We start from the raw sequence: 14,606 nt of genomic DNA on the forward strand, positions 1-14,606 counted from the left end.
ATAGCTTTATAATTTTAGAACTCATGTAGGTTAGGTTGCCCCTTCATGACTTTTTTTTTCTTTTGCTATTTGCTAGTTTATTTTTCATATGATATTTAGAATCAGACTGTGTAGTCACCTCTACGCCCCTGCCCCTGACAATTTGGTATTTTTAGAGACCATGTTAAACTGACAGATTAATTTAGGGAGTATTGAAATTTTTGTGATGTTGCATTTTTGTACCCAAGAACTGATATGCCTTTCCTTTTAGTCAAGTCTTTTGTGTGCTTTCCTTCAGTACCATTTTCAAAAATATTTTTCATATAAATCTTATATACTTTTGTTATGTTTGCCACTATTCTAAATAAAAGCTTTCTTTTGCTTTATCTTCAATCTAGTTGTTATTTGTATATGAACGATTTTGATTTCTTATATTAGTTTCACATCTAGCTATTCCACTAAATTCTGAGTTTTTTGTCTGATTTTCTTAGGTTTTCTAGATAGCAGTCATATCATCTGCAAATGGTAATAATTTTACCTCCTACCTCCCAATTTTTTTTAACCTCATGTCTGTCTCTCTGACTTAACGGGAATGCTTTTAGTATTTTCCCGTTAAGCATTAAGTCCCTAATGGTTTTTTCTTCGTAAAGATCCTTTTCAATTCCCATGTGAAATATCAATAATTCTTGCCCCATTGTCTGTGGTTAGTTGTGGCAAACTTTTCAATCATTCCTTGCAAAAATTAAAGAAGGAAAGGGCTCAGGCTAGAGACGTCTTTGTTGTATTGGACAAACATCAGCCTCCTGGAGGCTTCCACTCGTTTCCTTCTGAAACAGCAGAAGAGGAGACCACTCTCATTTACATGGCAGCCCTTCAGACTTCTGAGGAGACAGTGGGTCTCCTTTGAATCATTTCTCTCTGCCTTACAGCATTGGAGTTTAACAACTTTGTCCTACCAATGAGCAAGCCAAAAGTCCTTTGAAGACCTGCTGGGTGCAGAGCTCTGTGATCAAACCCCACAGCATGCTTATGCCCTACCAGCAATCAGCTAATTTGCTGTGTCAGGGTTCCTAGATGCTTCCTTGTCCTCACATTCCTGGAACCTACACGTATAAAGCCTTCCCTTTCCATTGCACTATGGTACTTGTAGGGAGGATCCCACACTTATGACCCAAAGTGAGACTCTTTGAGTCAAATTTCTTATTGCCTTTGTAATTTTATTACTGGCTCTAGACTTCTAACATCGTCAGGTTAGTCACATTATTGATAAGGCTGAAATCTCTTCTTACCTAAGCATCAACAACTTGCTGTGGTTCCATTTGCTGTCTAATCACTTACTTCAGTTTGGATATTCTGTGAATTTGAATTCTACTCCAAACTATGCAAAACTTATTATAACTCATGTGGTTTCAGTTGCAATTATGACAAGTTTTTGGTTTTGAAATAAAAAATATCATAATCTATGGAAGAGTGCCACTCTTCAGATTTCAAATTCCAAAATTTTTGAAGTTTTCATTTGGCTATACAGCAGGGACAGCTCACATGAAGGCTTTTATGACGTTCAAGTGAGGTCAGACAATAAATAGACATGGAAGTGAACCATTCGTAGCTGAGCTTTTTTGCTTTGTTCTTGGTGCTTGAGCATAAGACAGCAACTTATAAACAAAAAAACCCTACCATATTTCATATTACTTTAATTTTCATGCCTGGTGCTTTTATAGAGTCAGCGAGGGCATTAGGCATATTTGTCACGTCTGCATGACATGTTCGTGCACTGAAAGCAGATCTTATCCCATATATTGGCTTCTGTACCATGTAAACTTTTATTCTTTAAATGACTAATAAGACATAGCATACAATTGACTATATATATGGAATTTCCTCCTTGACAGACTTCATAAAATTTAAGAGCAAAACTTACCCAAAATAGAGCATCCTTGGCATTTAACAACTGTATTATCACAAAATGAAACCCATAGGTTCTATCCAGTTTCTAGAGATGAAATTTCCTCACCTCTCCTTGTCACTTACCCCTCATGCAGGGACAGGGCCTGGGCACATGATAAGTGATCAATAAATATTTATTTGATGAGTGGATGAAGTCTGAAATTCAGTTCAGATCTGAGTGTGATTGAGACAATCAGCTTGTTATAATTAATGTACATTGAAAACATCTCTTCAGTCATCAATGCAAATAAGATCAGCAATACATCTACCCCAGAATAATAATCTAGGTATTAGTTGGGAGTTGCATTCTCAGTCATAGGACCTGGTTTTTTTGTTAATAAATTGAAGCATTATTAGTTGTCAGTGGACATGTGGCTCAATCCATGTATTCTCCATGCATCTAAAGATAGTACTCTCTGAGGACCTGCTTAGGTGGTAGTTTCTGAAATACCAATAAGGTTTGGGGAGTTTGTACTGACCTTTTCCAGATGCAGGCACTAAATAACAAATATAGAAATAGACCCAGGCTTCTTCCCTCCCTGTCCCCTCCTGCTGAGGAACACACTGTGAGTTTTCTGTGCTTTTAGACATGAGGCTTTGATGGGGGAGGGATTGTTACTCTGTACAGATTTTCTGCTTCTAAAAAGTCTAAGTTCATCTGTTTTCTGGGTCAATGATACTTTTTCCTTCTCCTGGTTCTCCAGGGTATTCTCTAAGGTAGGTACTGAGAATGAAGTAAGTCAACAGAAGTAGAAATAACCTGAAAACAAAAATCAATCTGAGAATGAACAGTGGCCACTCTGATTCTAATGATTTTGTGGTACCTTCATTAATAATAAAACAAACACAAAGAAAATAAAAAACAAACAAAGCAAACAAACAGATTAAAAAAAACCACATCTCCCTCTGAGAATGAACTTGAAGGCTATTGTACTATTGTTTTCAATGACTAGTATCCAATGCACATCTAACAGGAACAGGATTCTGATTCTTTAGTACTCAGATGAGGACTTCTTTTATTAGCAAGGAGCCTAACTTGTAACTCTCTCCAAAGCCTCTCCAAATGGAGGCTAAAAGAAAGAGCACTTGTATACTTTGTATAAATGCTCTAGGACGTGATATCAAGCAGATAAAAGAGAATGGAAAAGAGGCACAAAAATTATTCCAGCTCATTGGCAAGTTCAGAGCTCCATCTTCAAATCCAACAAGTCCATTTGTGCTTAAATGGTTGGGCTGTTACAGTGTTCTTGCCAAGCCTGCTGCCATTTAGATACCACGACCAGCACTTTTCTTTTAATGTAAATGGGAGGTTTAGGAACAGCAGCTTTGGGGATTTTATTTGGCAATTAGAATTCTCTTTTCTCTCCAGGATTAAGTTTGCTCTAAAGGATATTGTCTTCTTTAGAGATCTTCAGTTTCTATAAGTTGGCTGGCTTTGGCATGATGACCATGTACAAAATCAACACTCACCTTAAGTTTTCCACTATTCAGGATCTGTTAATGAGATGGTGTCTTTTGCATTACAGATTGGTTTAATATCATCTTAATCCACAAACGCCCTCTCAGCCAAAATTTGATAAACCAATATATGCTTGGGGACTCATTAACCACAAAATTAGTCTATTTTCTGAATTAAAAATAAAAAAGTTTGGTTGGCTCTATTCCAAAGAGCATTCTGGAAGGCACAATATTGGACAAAAGTTGACCAAGGTAGAAATGATTTGATAAAGTAAATTTAGTGGACAATGGCCATTTTATAAAATCTAGCTTGCTAACTCGGTGGTCAAAAAAAGGGAAAAATAAGTGATTTGTTGTTAATAAAAGATGTTCATTCACTACAGGATTGAAATATGATGAGTTGTTTAGCATATAGGGTTATATTTAAAATTATTATTTTCCCTTCACATTTAGATCTTTCTCTGGAATTAAAGGACTCCAACTGAAAGTTAACCTCCAACCCAATGACAATTACTTTTTCTACGTGAAAGCCATCAGTGCATTTGGGACAAGTGAACAGAGTGAAGCTGCCCTCATTTCCACCAGAGGTACCTTCTCCTTTGCACACAGAGAACTATTTCCAAGCATTCCCATTCCTTCCCTTCCACCACCCAGAGAAGACATCCTAGAGGGCCACTTCTTCACGCCCCCAACCTGCTGGCAGTGCTAGGTTTTTGTCATGAGGACCCAAGATTGGCCAAAGGTCAAGGTGTTTGTTTTGTTTTTCTGGTTTAAGACATTCTCAACGTTGGCCACCCATTAGCAATCAGTCCAGGTGCTTAAGAAAATACTGATGTGGGGAGCCCACTCCTGGAGATCCTGGTCTAACTTACCTGGATATGGACTCTGACAAGTGTTTTAAATCTCCTCAGATGATTCTTGTTTGGTTCACAATGTGCTATAGTTTGTGGGTATGTTTTGAGTGTGTGTGTGTGTTGGGGGAAGAGTGGGATGAGGATATTCTTATTTTATTACACTGTGAACTCTATGAACAAGCTTCTAGTCTTATTCTTCTGTTTATTTTCCATGCCTAGCACATGGTTTGTGCCCATTAATGTTTGTTGAATGAATGAATGAGTGAGCAACTCAAAAAAGTGATGAAACTGTTCAAGGGCATTTTGGGGAAAATACCCTTGATGGTGCCAACAAAATATGCTTGGCTGTTCTCAATTATTGTGAAAAGAAATGAGGAGTGGAAAAGTGATCATTTTATTATCTTATGCTAGACCCAAAGATGGCAAGATTGAGGGTGGCACATTATGTGATTTGCTTAACCAGCAAAAACTTGTGCACGCACCTTGGCTGTGATGTGGTTAGGGCCAGCCTGATGTTTATAAAGAGAGGGCATGAGCGGCTGTCTATCCAGAAGTGTGTTCCTTGCAGTCCCAAATGGTGCCTGTACTGTCCACTGTTAGAACCACTCCTGGAGGTTAGACCACTGCATCTTCAAACTTTAATGTGCATATGAATCTCCCAAGGAGCTTGTTAAAATACCAATTGTGGTTCAGGAGATCTGGGGCAGGCCCGAGATTCTGCATTTCTAACTAGTTTCCAGGTGAGGTAGGTAGGTGCTGCTGGTGCAGGGAGCATACTTTGCATAATAGAGTGAGCGCTAGTACAGGAGAAGCACACCGGGTGAGGTGACCAGCCACTGGTGTTCACTAGTCCTTATCACGGATGAAATTTTGCTGTGGATCTGAAAACACTGAGCAGAGGATTTTGATGTTAGAAGCAAGGGAGACTACGATCTGAAATGTGGGGCTTGGCCCAGGGATAGCACTGGACATTGCAGTAATGTTATAATCCTATTTTCTAACTACAATAGGAACGAGATTTCTCCTGCTGAGGGAAACGGCTCATCCAGCTCTGCAGATTTCCTCAGATGGGACAGTGATCAGCTTCGCTGAGAGGAGACGGCTGACAGAGTAAGTAGAAGAAGAAAGCATGAGATGCCTCAGCAGGAGAGTCTTCTGAGGGTGTCACCTCGGTGTGGCCTCACCTGAGCACATTCTTGGTTTAGTGCACATGCCTGGTATGTGTGATATGGAGCATAAATTGGTACACACACATACAGTTCAGTTATGGTTCGTTACTAGGGGGAAAGTGACAGAGATCATTCAAACTTGGAGCAATATTTTTATTGGAAATATAAGCACAGATGGTTTTGTTTAACACATAGGCTGTTTTAAGGCATTATCTCTGGTTCAATGAAAAAAGAGCCTGTGTTAATTCTTCTATTATTTCAACAGCAAACCAGATTTTGAATCTATCCACTTGAAAAGGAATAGAGGAGAATGACATTTTGTTGAGTTTCTGGTTCTGGACACATGCAGGACTTTCAGGATCTTGCCCTCCACCCCCATCCCCCAGAAGCTCCCACAAAAGGGAGCAGCAAAGTAAAGAAATCTGAAAGCTGAGGGCACGGTGGGGAGATTGCTCTGCAACTTGCCTGCACTCTCTCGTGGTTATTTTGAGGGTCAAAATGGTCAAATGGGAGAAAGTACGTGAAAAGCTTTTGAAGACTGTAACCCATGTGAAACACACTGCTGTTGGCACTGATGCGCCCAGGGTGCTCTCACAGTATAGCCCTGAGCCCACCAATGGCGACTTGTGCTGTTTTCCTCTCAGACTGCTATTCATCTGTCTGTGGCTCAGCTCAGGTGTTACCTGCTCCTGGAAATGACCAAGCCTTTTCTGGGCCCTGGCACCCTTGATCTTATCCGCAAAAAGGTCTGAGCACTTGTGGAGTCGTTTGTCAGATGCTCCATTTTGACTAGTCCTCAAGCAACAGCCTCGTCTTGCGCATCTTTAATCTCCAGAATCTAGCCTGGGGCCCAGAACACTGGAGATGCTAAGCATGTACAAATGAGTGAATTCAGGGGGAAAAAAAGATTTAAGAAATAAATTGAGCTTTTCTGTCTCTTTTGGATTTCTCAAAAAAATCAAAGAGAAAAGAAATAGATTGGAGGTTGGTAAGAGTTCATAGATAATAACTGTAATGTATTTGATAGAATTTTATTTTTTTATTATTAACCTGAAAATTAACTCATAAATATCAGGCAGCTGGGCTTTGCTCCAGAGAGCAAGGGCCCATCAGTAGCCCCCTCTCTGAAATGAGGTTGTTGGGTAAAGACACGAGAAAATGAAGTACATTCCTTTGCATTAATCACTTTCTCATCTGTTAAAGGGGAGAGGGAGAGGGTGCTGACTGAATATTAACGCTGCTTAAATTAAAAATGCTTCCTTGCTGTCTCAGCCATTTCAAAGCAAAATTGAGCAATTCATGCAAACAAGGTCACCCGTCCGCAGTGGAAAGTGCTTTGGTTCACTTCACCGCGTCTGTTACAAAAATAGCTGAGGTGAGACAAAAAGAGACCTTTCGACAACCTCTCAGGTGTACCTGCTACCATCTAAAGAGGCCAGAGTCCCAAAGACTGTTGACCACAAACCTCTGCGGAGCACAAGCATTACATCTGGTTCATCCAGGTGTAACCCCGCTCTGCTCTGGCCTCCCCAGACGGCTTGCTCTTCAGGAGCAGCACCTTTTTCGGTCTCTGTGCCCAGGAAAGTCAGCAGACACTGGAACTCATTGTGAGAGAAGGTTTTAGAGACTCCTTTTTGTGTATGTGCAAGTTTTGGAAGAAAACTTTGCAAGTCATGCTCTCTTGGAATTCTCCACCTGCCTCCCGTATATCTCTTCACTCTCTTTGAAAGCAGAGATTGTTCCATTTCTTTTTATCCTGCCATTATTCTAATTATTTCCTGGTTCCCAGTCCCTCCAAGAGACGCTATGTGTAATGCGTGTGTGTTGAGTGTGGCAGTAGAAATGTGTTAAATGCATGTCGAGGGTTTGGGGAATTCTGTGGCCATCAGGTCAAGGTCGGGGGCACAATGAACAATGAATGTCTTTAGTCAAATTCCAGCAGTTTCCGAGGATAGAATCCTGCTTAAACTGTGTATACATTTATGGATGTTGCTGTTTATGAGATAAAGGCTGGCAATTCCTGATCAACTTTGCCTGCAGAATCCCATCAGTGCTGGGTGAGGAGCTGCCTGCCTGTGGCCAGCACTACTGGGAAACCACTGTCACAGACTGCCCAGCGTACCGACTGGGCATCTGCTCCAGCTCGACGGTGCAGGCCGGTGCCCTGGGACAAGGAGAGACCGCGTGGTACATGCACTGCTCTGAGCCGCAGAGGTAAGCCGGAGCCTGCCCCTCCCCACTTAATCAAAGTGTCATGCGTTGATGTCTAGGCAGAGGGCTCTGAGGGACCTAATAAATAACCTCTCACTTCCCTGCCCGAGTTCTGAGTCAGCTGAGAAAGAAAACAAAAGACTCAAGTATTTGGAGATTCAACGACTACTCTGATTACTGAGGAAGCCGGTTTTAGAGAATGTGGTTCATATGTGAAAGCAAGAATGTTTCTTATATCGAACCCTATTAATAGACAGACTTGTACCCACACAGAGCCTTGGCCAGGGCAGCTTCCCATCCTGCGGGGCAGAGTAGGTTCCTGGAGAAGCATGTGCATCTCCTCAGGAAACTCGTCAGGAAGAGGTAGGGAAACACATGCATGGCCAGGTTTTCCTTCAAAGCTCACCCCAGGGTGGGGAGAGACCACAAGGATAAGGCCAAAAGGGCTCCCTCCACAGAGGAATCAACAGGACTGAGGAAGAAGTAGGTCCCCAGTACCACCCCCCTACCCCACCGCCGTTGGTCTATATGAAGGGTTGGCAAACTATAGCCCAACAGGCCAAATATGACCCGCTGCCTTTTTTGTAAATGCAGTTTTGTTGGAACACAGTCAAGCTCATTTGTGTACGTATTGCCTATGGCTGCCTTTGTGCTACAATGGCAGAATTGACTAGTTGTAATAGAGATTGAATGGCCCCAAAGCCTAAGATATTTCCTATCTGGCCCTTTACAGACAAAGCTGACTAACCTCTGGTCTATATTATTAGTGTTACCGACCTGGGTTCTTGGACTCTTTAATCAATAGAAATTGATAAGAGGCCAGACGAGGAATGCAAGCAAGGCTTTACTGGGACTCGTGCTGCGGCAGGAGAGAGCGAGAACAAGGGCTTCCCTGGTGGCGCAGTGGTTGAGAGTCCGCCTGCCGATGCAGGGGACATGGGTTCGTGCCCCGGTCTGGGAAGATCCCACATGCCGCAGAGCGGCTGGGACCGTGAGCCATGGCCGCTGAGCCTGCGCGTCCGGAGCCTGTGCTCTGCATCAGGAGAGGCCACAACAGTGAGAGGCCCACGTACCACAAAAAAAAAAAAAGAGAGAGAACAAGTAATAGGTACCCACGCTCACTCCGTGCGGGGGAGTGAGCTGGTCCGTTATATGGGCTGAGGGTAGGGGAGGATTGCTGGGTCAGGCGGGAGGCGTGGCTTAGGTGGTCCACCCACCCCCTTGGCGGTGTGCTGTGGGCACGGATCATGCGCAGTACCCTGCTTTTGCTCCCAGCACCTCAGAAGTGGCAGTTGAGTTTTGGCCTTTTTGTATCTGTTGTTCATAATTTGCCCCAACTGGACATGCATGCAGTTGTTTTTAGTCCTTTATAGTTTCTTTGTATTTTGTTGCTCAAGAAGACATTTGTCCAGGTGCAAGTGCTGCAGTAAAGGGTCCTAGGTCCCAGCCTGTCTCATTAGTATTGTTTAATTGCTTGATGTGAAAAAGCTGTTAACCTGTGTTAGCTAAGGCGAGCATGTTCTGAACTGAACATGCGCACAAGATAGTCTAATAAAAGAGCGTGAGTCTGGAGCCAGGAACCTGATTTTAGTCCTGGCTCCATTCTCTACTAGCCTCCTATTGACTACTCACCAGAAGTTGGTTAATCTAATGAGCATATCTGAGGTGCCTCATCTGTCTTGTCAGGGGACAGTGATGCCTGGTCTGCTACATTTTGGGGTTGTGAGGATCACATGAAGTCAGGTACAAGGAAGAGCTTTGAAATTGTAAAGAATCAAATGTGAGGAATTATTCAAATGTAATGCTTAAAAAGGAAGCAGTGCTCGCAAGTTCCCAGAAAAAGGCCCACAGATTGGGATTTTGCATATTTCTGGCTGCACATCTCTCCCTGCATCCTACTTGACAGAGTTTGATTCTCTGACATGGTTCATAAGGACACCATCTCCAAGAGCTATTTAAAGTCACATTCCATCAAGGCAGAGCCATGATAATTAATTGATATTCAGCCTCCTCCTAGAGCTGAAAAATCATTCAAACCCAGAGTTTATAATCGGTAGACTTAGATCTGGAACTAGGTATTGATTTCATGAAAATTTCCTTAGACACTTGAACCCTTAAGAACCCAAACCAAAGATGAGAGTCCAATACAGAGTTCTAGACTCTAGAAAACAGAACTGTTCATTTCATTCAGCAGGTTCAACAACTTTGGTCTTTGGCTCTTGTGGGCCCAGGGTAGGTTCTGTAGATTATGGGAGGAGGAGTGTGCTGTGTGTGGTCACAGCACAGAAAGGTCAGGTCTTAAATACCTCATTTCATGTTCCAAATTAGAGCACCCTGGCCTTCAGGTTACTGAGAGTACGGCTATAGCAGACCCTCCTGTGTTTTTCCATTTTCCTTGCTTCATGATTTAAACCAAGCGGTATTACTCTTGATTCTACTTGCATCAGGCTTTAAGATGTTACAACTGGATAGGAGAAATGAAGAGAGTCTAAGGAGAAGGAATCAACGGTATTTCATCCTGTCTGTTCCTAACTTACTTCTCTAGTTCAAGGCTTTGTTTCCTTTACTAGTTTCATCCACAGCCAACATGCCTGTGCTCTTCTTCCAGTCTCCACCCACTCCAAGCCATTCTATGTGTCACAACTGGCAAATATTTCTCAAACATCATTTGCATCATGTCCCTTCCTTTTCTGCTCAAAAATCTACAAACATCTACAGTGGTGTTGACACTCAGGTGGGACCACAGTGAAGGGGGAAGCCAGGAAGAATGTGACCAGGCTGGAGTATGAGGAGGCCTGAGGGGAGTGGCCACCAGGGTGGAGAGGAGTCTGGGCTCATTCTGGGCCATCAGTGAGATTCACAGGGGTGGTCCACCCAGGTGGAAAACCTCGCCAAGGTAGTTCCAGGGTCATGCAGATGTCAAGAATCAGGCTTCTGGATGACCTTTGTTTGAACAGGGACCAGCAGTCCAAAGGATAGGGAGGGAGTCAGGCCGCGGCAGATAGGCTTGGTTTCAGGCCAGAGTGCAGGTTGGAGAAGGAAGTGATGTGCTCAGTAGGAAATGGAGGCAGAAACAAGACAGGGCAAATTCCAGGCCCTGTAGAACTGGTGGGTCCAAGGCTTCAAGGAATGTCTTTCCCTCCTTGACCTCCATGGTAGTGATTAGCTCAGGGACTGACCAGGGCTGGGCCTGTGGGCACCGGGCACCTTCTAAGCAGGGTAGGGAAATGGCTTATGCGGGCATTCAGAACCCTCTAGACCAGTGCTACGCAATCACACATTCTGCAAAAATAGAAAAATGGTGTCATATGTGGCTCTTGAGCACTTGAAATGTGGTTAATAGGACTGATGAACTGAATTTTGAATTTTACTTAATTTTACTTAATTTTAATTTAAGTGTCCACATGTGCCTGGTGGCCACTATATTGGACAGGGCAGGTCTAGAGCCTGGCCTCTGACTTACCTATCCAGGTAATATCCTCAAAGTCATTCACATGTCCCCTCCTAACCCATCAGTCAGATGGTGATGTTCTCCATGACATACAGGTTTATTCTGCCACCTCATCACTGCTTCTGCTGCCCCGATGGCTTGGATCGCCTTCTCCGTTTTTTCCCCATCCAGTCCTGACCATTCTTCTTTGGCTGAATGTGAGCCCATCTGCTCCCCAAGCCCCTTCTGTAAGAGCCCCAGCCTGTTCTCCATCTGTTCTCCAAGGATGAATTTGGGCAGCCCAACAGCCCACTGCTGTTCTCCATCATTGCCACCTGCAGCCTCCGTGTGCTTTACAGGTTCTAAAACTTCATAATGTTCTGCCATATTTCACATTAGCAAGGCACTGAAGAGGTCCTTTATCATTGTGGAAGTCTCGCTTACCTTCCATCCCCGTGAACCTCTGCCCTTTCACATGAGCTTCTTTCAGTGAGGAAATTGCTAACTTGCCATTTCCTAAATATTCCTGCACTCAAGCTTCTGGGCCTTTAAGAGAGATGTCACAGGTCTTCAAGGTCCTTGTCCTTCTCAGCCACACCAGAGTCACCCAGTTTCTCCGGCCCCAGTCTTCCCAGTGTCACTCCCACCCTCAGACCTATCATATCCACAGATCTGTCCCTCATCTATTTTCTTCTCTTCCATCTCTCATTTCTTCTCTTCTCCTGCTTTCAGGGCTCCACCCTCTGTTTCTAAGATTGCCAGGAGAAAACTCCAACCTTGTGTTACTTTTTTGCATAAAGCAATTTAACTTCTTCTGTTCAGCAATTTCTCCTTGCCAACCTGGCCTTGAACCTTTCCTTTCACAACTAAACCAGGTCCATTAAATGTGTAAGGAAACACTTTGCCAATCTGTGCTCTAAGCTGGAGTCTCAGCCCCAGCCCATGTTTAAGTCATCAACAATTTTCATTCCTGCTCAGTAGAGTATGGTTTCCCTGGGGGCAAGGACAGTATGCTATGGTCTGCATATCCCCCAGAGGTGCAGAGGTCTAGCAAAGTACAGGACACACAGATATGCCCAATGACTACATGTTGAACTGAATTTGTTTGAATTGAAGAAAGAAATCAAAGGCAACCCCCCTTGGCTGTAAGGGTGCAGAAAACACTGAGAAGGTGAAAAGGAAAGTTGATTTGGGTCAGTGGGAGTGTACAAAAGATGAAATTGGGCAAAAATAATGAAATATTTCTTAAACTTCATAAAGGTCCTTATGTAAGTTACTTACAAAATTTTTAAATGGTAAAATTAATACGCTTTATGGAAGGCAAGCCCGCGGTACTTTTTCAAGTACATGGCAACCTCAAAGGAGTTTTATTCAAAAGAATGACACACCATGAATGCAGTAGTTAAAACACGTGGGCAGCTGGGAAAGAATTAAAATGTTGAGAAAAATCACAAGGGAGGCATATGTTGGTTATTCTGGGACTGCCTCCTAATGTAGAAGGAGCAAAATTATTAAAAGTACTCGTCTGTTGAGAAAAGCTATGCATTTTAGCATCTAGGAGGGATCTGGTTAAAGTATTTGGGACAATGTTATTGCAACTCATTGTGAATTGAGGTGAACAACTGCAAAATCGGTTATCTCCAAGTGATTTTCTTTATCATGGTCCTTCAAGATTTCCAAAGTTTTCAATTCCCATTCCATTCCATTTCAGATACACATTTTTCTACAGTGGCATTGTGAGCGATGTCCACGTGACGGAGCGTCCCGCCAGAGTGGGCATCCTACTGGACTACACCACCCAAAGGCTCCTGTTTATAAACTCTGAGACTGGACAGTTGCTCTTCATCATCAGGCACAGGTTTAATGAGGGCGTCCACCCTGCCTTTGCTCTGGAGAAACCCGGAAAATGCACTTTGCACCTGGGAATAGAGCCCCCAGATTCTGCAAGGCACAAGTGATCGTTGACTTTTAGAGTTTGCAAGAACAAAATTCAAATTTGGGGGGTCCGTTGTTCTTTCCTGTGGGTGCTAGACATTATTCAAAACGTCTTCTGGGGCTTCCCTGGTGGCGCAGTGGTTGAGAGTCCACCTGCCAATGCAGGGGACAGGGATTCGTGCCCTGGTCCGGGAAGATCCCACATGCCGCGGAGCGGCTGGGCCCGTGAGCCATGGCCGCTGAGCCTGCGCGTCCGGAGCCTGTGCTTCGCAACGGGAGAGGCCACAACAGTGAGAGGCCCATGTACTGCAAAAAACAAAACAAAACAAAACAAAAAACAAACAAACAAAAGTCTTCTTCACATTAGCACTAGTAATAGCTCCATGCACAGTGATCAGCATGCAAGCAAAACCACCAAGAAAACTGTGACTTTCCAGAGCGTCACGTGAGTAAAGAGGATGGAAAAAGCGATCTCCGCCTTTTGGTTTATATACGTTTGAGTTCTTCCCTAAGTTGAAAGGATTTATATCTGACTTGGGAATCAGAATAGTGAAATGGACTCCCACCTGTTTCACTGGTAAAAGAAATCCTCAGATAGACAGGTCTGAGTGAAGGGAAGGTTGTGCTGGTGATACATCTCCTCCGACAAGAAACACTGGCCTTTTCCACAAGAAAAATGTCACCTCACTTCACCAAAGGATGCGGAGTGCTAATCAGCAGAGAAAGTGTTTTAACCATTCAAAGCTGATAACGAACTGTTTTGTAATCATTATATACTGTAGAAGACGAGTCTCTTTTCCCTGAAATTTTAAATGTAGAAAAGTGCTAGATATTAGAAATTTCCATTTTGTTAAATAAATGGTTAGAGTCTATAAAACAAAACATGTTATGTGAACTTACTGCATGTGACTTGTGAGTCTGGCATCTCTGGACGGGACAAACTGCGAATAAAGAGCCATCACACTGCAGTGGGTTGTGCTACCGCTCATTTTCATGTGAGAATTTTACACATATATGTTTTAAAATCGAAACATTTTCAGCCTATAGTTACAGACAACTACCAGAAACTGAGAATTTCTTTTTGCTAAAAATAAAATGGTGGGTCATTTTTAGATATTGTATTGAAATCTCTCAAAATCTTCCTAAGATATGTGTGCAGAGTTGATAAATCTAGAATGCATGTTGAGATGATTGCTCTTGTTCTCCATAATATAAATACTTTGATCATACTTACAGATTTTTTCTAACATTACCAATTCAGTTGTTTTCTTATGTCGAGAGACAATGTCCTACTTTTGAAATATATCCTAAAGTCCATTGTTTAATAGCTAGCATACCCAAACTGGATCTGTAACTGCATTAACAGAGCGCCTTCAAAGCCTTCATCATCCTGCTTTGAAATTGGAGCAGCTGCTGGGAAGAAGGGTACTTAGTGAAACAGGAGGAATAACTTGTTGCTTTATGGGAAACACTATCTTCAGTTTTTTCAAGCCTTAAAAGTGTTAATGAGGTTCTGACTGATCAGCAACCCACGGTCATTATTCCTTTTTCTGGTGGGAATGTAGTGTAATTCAAAACAATAACAACAGTAGCAGCAACCACATGGAATTTAGAATTTGACTC

General features: G+C 42.8%; 1 protein-coding gene across 1 annotated transcript in view; it reads left to right on the forward strand.

Moving 5' to 3' along the window:
• Positions 1-13,913, forward strand: part of CMYA5 (cardiomyopathy associated 5) — a 100,427-nt gene extending 86,514 nt beyond the window's left edge. Inside the window, exons 10-13 of the mRNA XM_060093095.1 lie at positions 3,838-3,971; positions 5,249-5,348; positions 7,448-7,621; positions 12,760-13,913. Coding sequence (XP_059949078.1) covers positions 3,838-3,971; positions 5,249-5,348; positions 7,448-7,621; positions 12,760-13,006 — 655 coding nt within the window. The 3' untranslated portion in view covers positions 13,007-13,913. The remainder of the gene's footprint in view (positions 1-3,837; positions 3,972-5,248; positions 5,349-7,447; positions 7,622-12,759) is intronic.
• The last annotated feature ends 693 nt before the right edge of the window (positions 13,914-14,606 follow it).

The sequence above is a fragment of the Mesoplodon densirostris genome, chromosome 3 (genome assembly GCF_025265405.1).
Source record: "Mesoplodon densirostris isolate mMesDen1 chromosome 3, mMesDen1 primary haplotype, whole genome shotgun sequence".
Lineage (NCBI taxonomy): Eukaryota > Metazoa > Chordata > Mammalia > Artiodactyla > Ziphiidae > Mesoplodon > Mesoplodon densirostris.